An 8336-nucleotide genomic window follows, 5' to 3' on the forward strand; every position below is an offset into this window, starting at 1 on the left:
TCAAGTTAGATCAGCATCAATCATATTCTCCCAATAGAAAAATCGGTTTGTTCTCTAGTTTAACGTACGTCTTAATATTTATAGAAGAATTTTCATAATAAAATCCTATTTTAGGAGTATTTTTCTAATTGAATAATAGAATGAAAAATATTAATTAATTCTCCTATCATATATTTGTCATATATTTAGGACTACCATATATTTTAAAAAGTATAATAGAAAGGAAAATATAAATTAATTTTTTTACCATATATTTTAGGAGTTTTATATATTTTAAAAAGTTTATTTAATATAATAAAAATAATAAAATAATAAATTAAAAAAATAATAAAAAGATAATTTTATCTAAAGACGAGTAAAAAGTTGAAATCACTTTTCAACACTTTTAATATAGTATATATATATATATATATATTATTATTATTATTTTTGGACTAGATAGAATAATAGCAAACGTAAAACTGATCCGAGTTACAGTCAAAATCCTCAACCCATTCTCTGAATCTCAAATTAAAAATGACTTCACCAGAAAACAATGCTTCTACCCCACGCGCCACCGCAACGTCCACCGTTGACGGTGGCGTAAACGCCGGCCTTATCATTTCCACCACCGAGACAATCCGCTCATTTCTCGCCGGAGCTTCATCGGAAATCGAACTTTCCGATGACCTGAAAAAACTCGCGTCTTCCCTTTCCGATCATCAAACGGTAACGTACAAACATCTGAGGTCAATTTGGGTCGGTTCGGACCCATCAACCCGACCCGATCTCATGAGGTTGTTATCCGGATCCAATTTTGTGTTGTGCAGTCCGAAACCGCGGGAAAAAAGTGAGGAGCTTAAAGCGCGGTTGAGGAAACTAGAAGAAGCTTTGGAGAGGAAAGCTTATGATGAATTGGTTAAGGATATTACTCCTAAGAAAGCTGTTGATGAGCCTTTTTCTTCTTATAAAGATCAAATGGGCTTTGGTGAGTTTCTCTTTTGTATATATGGCCTTTGTTTCAATTTGTTTGTCCAATTTTGACTTGATGGAGTTGAAAGTAAAGAATATATTTTCAAAAATAATCATGGTGGCCGGACCAACTTTCGCGCACCCTGACGTAATCTACGAGTTACCTGTCACCTCCTATTAGTACATGAAGTTTAATAAAAGTAAAGAATGAATTTTACTTGTAACTGTGATGTCCGGGATACCTGTCACAATTGATTGGAATTTGATTACTTTGATGGAATAAGCTATTGAGGTGCGAATTAAAATTTTATGTAAGTAGAAGTGAGTTCAAACGTGAAGAGAGAGCTAATTTTTTTGGGAAAAAAATGAATTTTCTTAGTCTAGTGAGTTAGTATATTTTTTTGCTAGGAAAGTGAACACAATTTTCTTTAAACAAAGATAGAAATTAGGACAGTCTACAGTGGGAGTTAGAGTAGTTTCGATTGCAGGATATAAATAAATTTGTCACCTATTTCCTGTAGCCCATGTTTGTATTACCAGCATAAGATGTTGGTTCAAGAGAATTAGCATGGCTTAGTCAGAGTTTCGATTGAAAAGGAGTGGTTGCTGATGCAATTCATCATTTTTGGAACTAGATGAGATGAAGTTGGTCTAAGAATCACTTATGTCTACACACGCACATGTGAACATACCCCTTTATTGGACATAAAAAGATTTTTTTTTTGTGATGGGTGAAGTGTAACATTATATATAGAACCAGCTTAAACGAAGTGCTGGGAAAGAGTGACAACCAAAGAAGAAAGAAAGGATTTCTTGGAACACCTCTCTAGGTTTTAGACCCATGAGTTGACTTCAGATCAGTGTTGTCAAAGGCTTGCATAACAGCATGTTTAAGCCCTGAAGCTTGATGGAAAACAGTGTGATCAAATCATGTCGCTTAGGAAGCTCTTTATTTCGGATTGGTGCTAAGGGGTACATTTGATCACGCATGGATCTGTCTTGAAGAGGACATCACTAAACAATAACTATTTCACTTAATATACTTTTTCATTTTCCTTCTGTATATATTTGTGTCTCTGGTTATTGTTCTTTAATAGCATATATATTTTAAGTTTTGCGCCATGCTTAACTAAACAGCGTTTCTAGTTGTGCATTGTGTTTAAATTTCCAACCAACCACAGTGCTCCTTTTTGTTTTTTGCTTTTGGACATTGCGTCCTATATGGGCATTTTGAACATGTATTGGAAGGTTATAGGGCTAAACGAATTGTTTGTGTTCCACTATGAGTGGACGGTTTTGGTTAGAAAGAATGTGGATCCACCTTCCAAGAGATTTCTTGCTAAGCTACTCCTCGATTTGCTTAAGAACCTGATGGTAGAAGTAACAAAGTTAGTCTGAGTAAGTGCTATTGCTTGTAAGCTATATTACTTAGACTTTTCAAAAATGCTGCCAGGTCCGTGTCGAATCCTCCAAAAGTAGTGAGCCTTTTCCGAGGATCGACACGGTGCCACAATTTTTATAGAGTCCGAGCAACATAGCTTGTAAATGTTCTTTTGAAGATTTTACAAGCCTCTTATCGGAAATTTTAGGCAAAACATAATTATTCATTTGACAAGGTGTTGCCAAAGAAGATTGCGTTAGAAATTTTTTAATATAGAGTCATGATTCATAATCAGACTTGTTGTTCACATGTCATTTTAGGCACAAAATCTCGTTTGGCCTTTTCTGTTAACTTCTAGCCACTAAGCAGTTCCTTGATTAAGGCGAAAATCGTGCAGAAATTAATGATGTTTTGCTGAAAATTAGAGGATCCTGTATCACTATCTGCCTGCCAAAGCTCCAATTTCCTTGACGGTCTAGCTTTGCCGGATATATGAGACATTGTTTTTCTATTAGTGAGGTCATGTTGTTCTCTCTTTTTTTTGTTCTTTGTCGTGGGCAGTATCTAGGGAATATCATTTCGGAGATCTGGTTAGGCTTTGCTGGTGTTTTTTTTTTCCTTTTTTGCATCTGTATATTTATACAACAGTTATACAATTCTCTTCAGTCACATCAGCTGCGCCTTGTTTCTCTGATCTTTTTTGTTGTGTTTAAATCTTAAGTGAGCGTTTGGACATACATATGTGAAATTTGGAAAAGAAAGTAGTATTTGGAAATTGCAGTTGTGTTTGGACATGAATGCTTGGAAAAATGTTGAACTTTTGTGAGAAATTTGGAGTGAAAATTGTGAAAAACAAGTATTTGGAGCTTTTCGAATTTCAAAATTCAACTTGAAGTTAAATTCCAGAAAATTGTAACAATTCTATGTCCAAAAATAATTCCAGGAAAAAGTAAAAATTATCCATGGCCAAACGAGCCCTAAGTTACTTCCTTATGGTGTTTGACGTGGACACAGGTTCATATGTTAAGTTGACTTATGTATTGTATTTGTGGCAGCTGAGGAAAAATTAAACTAATGGTTAAAAAGTAAGTTTGATTGATAGACCACTACATCGATGATTAGAATTTGAACATATGAGAATCTTAATTTGAAAAAGTTGTGTAGAACATTGGATAGTGTCAAGCATTTTGGGTTGTCTTAAAATAGAAAAGGTGTCATGTAAATTGAGATAGAGGGAGTACTGGAAAAATCAAAAGAAAAACTGAGCCTGTTAAATTTTAATCACTGTTGGTGGTGGAAAGTACAGTAGCATGGATAACACATAATGTTGCAAATGGATTAACGTACTTTGTCAGCTCATGAGCTTACTGATGTTGTTCTTTTGGGGAATAGGCCCGACTGACTGATGCTTTTAAGTTTAGTATTTCAAGTTCCTTGTTGTAGGACTTATATTGGAGTAGGCTCCTTTCTTAATAGGGGGCGATATGTATTGGTGATTAGTTTATTTATATTCCAGTGGACATTATAGCCACCTGAGATTTGTAGGCAGAGTAAATGGATCTATAAAAGGGAAGCTCGGGGCACTAAAGCTCCCGCTATGCACAGGTTGGGGGAAGGGCCCAACCACAAGGGTCTATTGTGCGCAGCCTTACCTTGCATTTCTACAAGAGACTATTTCCAAGGCTTGAACGTTTGACCTCCTAGTGACATGGAAACAACTTTACCAGTTACTCCAAGGCTCCCCTTCGCAGAATAAATGGATCTATTGGTGTTAAATTGTCAATAGAGATGTTGGATGGAGAGGAAAACTTCCTATGTAATTTATAGAAATAGGTATAAAATGGAATCTTGAAACTGAGGATGAAATTTGAGTTTCAACAAGAAGAGAATACATCAAATACCAAGAATATATGAATGAATGGCAGCTCTTCTTTTTTCTCTTTTCAAATTGAGTTGCGAAGTTTGATCTAAAATTTACTTTATCAGAAAGTTTGATCTAAAATTTAAAATATACTTCTATGCCTAGGCTTGCTGCATAGGCCATAGAGTATGGTAACTTGTTGAATAGTTTGACGCATGAAAATTGTTCTTATAGAAGGGTTAGATGTAATAAGAACATTTTCCAGATTATCAGAAATATTAATTGGGAACCTTTATCAAAAGAAATACTTATTGGGAACAATTCATTAAGAATATTCTCTATATTATTTTGCACAATTTCGGTTGAAGTCCCAGCAGAGGCAAAAATACTAGGTAATTTCTTCCAATATGTTTTAAGCCTTTGATCTTATCTGGTTCCTGTGCTACCTGTGCTGGTGAGCAGTAGTAGCTACACTGTGGAATTAGTCGAGGTGCTTGCAGGCTGGCCTGGAACCATGGTTATAAAAAAATGATTTTGTACAATTATGACTTGGGACGACCCGGTTCATACCTACTCCGTAGGTGTCGGGGAGGGGGGGGACCACTCCGGGCCTGACCTACGCGCCCTCACCCCAACTTCGCTGGAGGGGCGTTTCGAACCCCCGACCCTGGCACACCACGGTAAGCAAGCTTACCGCTGAGCCAAGGCCATCCCTCTGTACAATTATGACTTGGAGAATAAAATTTAGAGATGTTCCAACATATAGTTGCATTACAAATATCGTCTTTCGATGAGTACTCTCAATTTAAAGCTGGTGAAGTAACTTGATTTTGTAAACCGGAAGTGGAAAGCTGAGCAGTGTATCGGGAAGGAGTTACTGTAATACTATTAAAAAAGCAGTTATATAAAAAAATATCAGTGCTGAAATGTCATAAAAATTGACTTAGTACCATCATCAAATAGAACTAAATGACTGGTCCTATGAATAGATGTGGCAATGGAAACTGAGAACATACATTACACCAACTTGACTTGATTGTTAACTAAGGCAAGCTTGTTGCTAGCCTGACTGGAAAATGCTCGTTAACAGTTAATAGTTTTGAAAATTTGAATGTGCAATGACATGGCTTTAACTGTGCATGACATGGTACTGACCGGAAAATAAACTTGACAGTCATTAACAAAGTGGATTGTTGACTTGACAGGTAGGTGACATGGACCGATAACACATCAGTATTAGACAAAATTGATAGTCATGAAACTCGTGAAGCAGATCTGCCGGTAGACTTGAGCTCTGGCTGAACGTGTGAGTGAGCGTGGAGATATTTTGAAAATGAGATTTTCCATTCATAACAAGGCAAACATCATGATGTTAGAATCTGGTCAAATGATGGAGAATATCAATGAAAGAAATAAGTGCGGTAAATTAAAAAAGAACTTTGAATGGCACCTGTCTGTTAGGCAAAAGCTACTTAGATCTCTTTCAAGCTCGTAGGATCTTAGCTACCACGTGAAAAGAGAAAACAAGTGAGAGAATTCTCTTTGAATTGAGTGGTGAATGACATAGGGGCTTATAATGTAGAAATTTTGCTCTGTAAAATAGAAAACTTTCTTGATTACTGGGATTCCTAATTGTGGAACTGTCATTAGGAACATCTCATGTAATTTTTGCATTTAAGCTATACATTGTAGTATATAGTCACTTTCTAACATAATTGCTTTGAATTTTGATTCTTGACTTTTAACAATGAATTTCACTTTTCTGTTGAGGAAAAGTCACTATATAAATGTAGCACGGGATGTGCTTCAATATTTACAAAGATAAACCAGCCTCCACATCAGTATCCTATTTATATCAGCAGGGATTCTAATGTATCTTATAAAGATTTTGCTTCAGTAACAAATTCTTCTTTGCACCAAAATGAAAACAGAAGTGTACAGTTGTTAGAGCTGGCTTTATCTTCAAAATATCAAGCATTCTTTTCTTTTCAAATAGTCCACCAGATAATAGCTGGTATAGTACACCATTTCTGTTGTTCCTTAGACATGCACATACCTTTCCTGTACCAGCTTCTCAAAAAGCCAATGGTACATCTTGGCATTGTCCAATGAATGCCAGCATACTTACAAACAGATTCCACAAAGTTTACACTACTGGGCAATGCAAAAACAGGTGCTTTTCAGGCTTCATTCCAGATAGGGCAGGCATAACTTTTCTGAGGTTTTGCTGTGAAGCGCGCTTCATTTGCAATATGCCATGAAAAGCATGCTACTTTTAGTGGTGCTTTTGTTCTGAATATTTTCCTCCATGGTCAGGTGGTAGGCCTTTGTTCACAACAGTCAAAAACTTATAGTAATTTGTAAGAACTAGCAGTGAAAGAACCTAAACTATGCATTTCCGAAACCCTCTTGTCATCATTACTGGAGAAGATTTGAAAAGGTTCCGATTATCTTATAAAGTATGTCATCCTGTTCATTAGGGTTCTTTTGAAGCTCAAGTTCCGTTCATTCTAATTTCTCTATTCGGCAATTGTTGATCTCACATTCTTCCTTAACTGATGCGGTACTTGCTGACTTGACCAATTCTTTTTAGCTGAATGTTAAAACAAATAGGGGCTTTGGAGAAAAAGTCCTTTTAAGAAATTTAATAAGTTCTTTTTATAACTTGGCTTCTTGCTTTTTTTTCCTGTTGCTTCTGTTTTTCTGTTTGTATGCATGTGTGTTTCTGTTGCAGAAGCCAGTGCTTGTTCTGTTTTTTAATCTTGCTACTTTATCGAGTAGTGCAGCAATTCGTGGGAGTTCTAGTACTGACTGCTATTTCATCGAGTTATTCACATGAAATATATTACGTCACTTGATTTTTTAATATCAACTGTGAGTCTCTGAGGTTGATACAATTGTTGCGTCCTGATTTGACCATGTGAGTGTGAGAGAGTCCGTAATTATCTCGGGATCGCTAACTTGTATACCTCTGGTCTCCACCAACTTTTCTCATTTTCGTTCCTCTTTTGTGCGTTCAGGTTAAGTTCGCTGTTAGAGGTTGCTACTTTGTTTACAAGTTCTTTTAGAATTAAATAAGAATTTGATTTGCAGTTCACTTCTCAGTAGTTCTGGTGCTTTGGCGCAGGTTTACATGTTGCTTTAACAATGTTCACTGGCTATCTGGTGGGATATTATGCATTCAGGGCCTTATTTAGTCACAGTCCAGCAATGGTAAGTTTCTTAAGTTGGTTTACTTGTGATTCTATTCGATACAGCCTCCTTACGTGGAGCTGCTATATAACCAACCTCTCGAACCCTTGCCTATTCTATCTACTTCCTCTGGTTCTCTGCTACCTATTGAAGTTTAATTGCTTTTTCTTCAGAGCGCCGCCGGAGGCATTCTTGGATTGGTCATTGGCATGCTTGTCGAGACACTTCTCTTTATTATTAGAACTTCGAGTATAGATAAAAAACCGGCTAGAAAAGCTACTTCGTTCACAACGAAGCAGAAAAAGAATCAGTAGGCTTCACTACAAGAATCTGGTTCCTTCTTTTTTTTTTACTGAAAATAGGAATAAATTTTTTGGTATTCAGCATCTTATTCATTTCTCTCATGTGTATTTTTACGCTGTAAAAATATGTGTACTTTGATTTGTGTAGCTCACTATAGATATGTTATACCCACAAAGAGAAGTATTTCCTCGCAATGAGAAACTATTTATGATTGGAATATTGAGAAGTTTTACAATCATATGAGGTGGTAATATTTTTCACTAAGCTTTTGGCACTTGTAACACAAAAGTCAATCCTTAATCTTGCTAAAATAAATCTGTTTAGATTTTCAAGATCTTGGTGCAATGAATCCACTTTGTATTCTTCAATTCTAGTATTACATGTTTCCTTTGCTTCGATGCTACTGTTTTCTTGTCCTCTTCATTTTTTTGAACATGATTTGCCACTACTATATTTGCTTTACCTACTTGATTTTTGTTATGATTTACTTGAGTTGAGGTCCATCAGAAAGCACCTCCTGTACCTTCACAAGGTGGAGGCGAGGTTGCGTACACACCACTCTCTCTAGACTCTACTCCGGGAATTATACTGGAAATGTTATTGATGTTGTTCGTGTTGTAGTAGTAGTGCAGTGAATCCACTTCAATA

The 8336-nt window shown here is 36.1% G+C and overlaps 1 protein-coding gene across 1 annotated transcript; it reads left to right on the forward strand.

The window, feature by feature from the left end:
• Positions 1–418: 418 nt before the first annotated feature.
• On the forward strand, positions 419–7926 carry LOC107870783. Its single transcript, XM_016717429.2, has 3 exons — positions 419–967; positions 7321–7406; positions 7559–7926. Exons 1-3 carry the CDS (start codon positions 517–519, stop codon positions 7697–7699), a joined length of 678 nt encoding a protein of 225 aa, XP_016572915.1. The 5' UTR covers positions 419–516; the 3' UTR covers positions 7700–7926.
• The last annotated feature ends 410 nt before the right edge of the window (positions 7927–8336 follow it).

Source organism: Capsicum annuum, chromosome 1 (assembly GCF_002878395.1).
Source record: "Capsicum annuum cultivar UCD-10X-F1 chromosome 1, UCD10Xv1.1, whole genome shotgun sequence".
In the NCBI taxonomy this organism is placed as follows: Eukaryota; Viridiplantae; Streptophyta; class Magnoliopsida; order Solanales; family Solanaceae; genus Capsicum; species Capsicum annuum.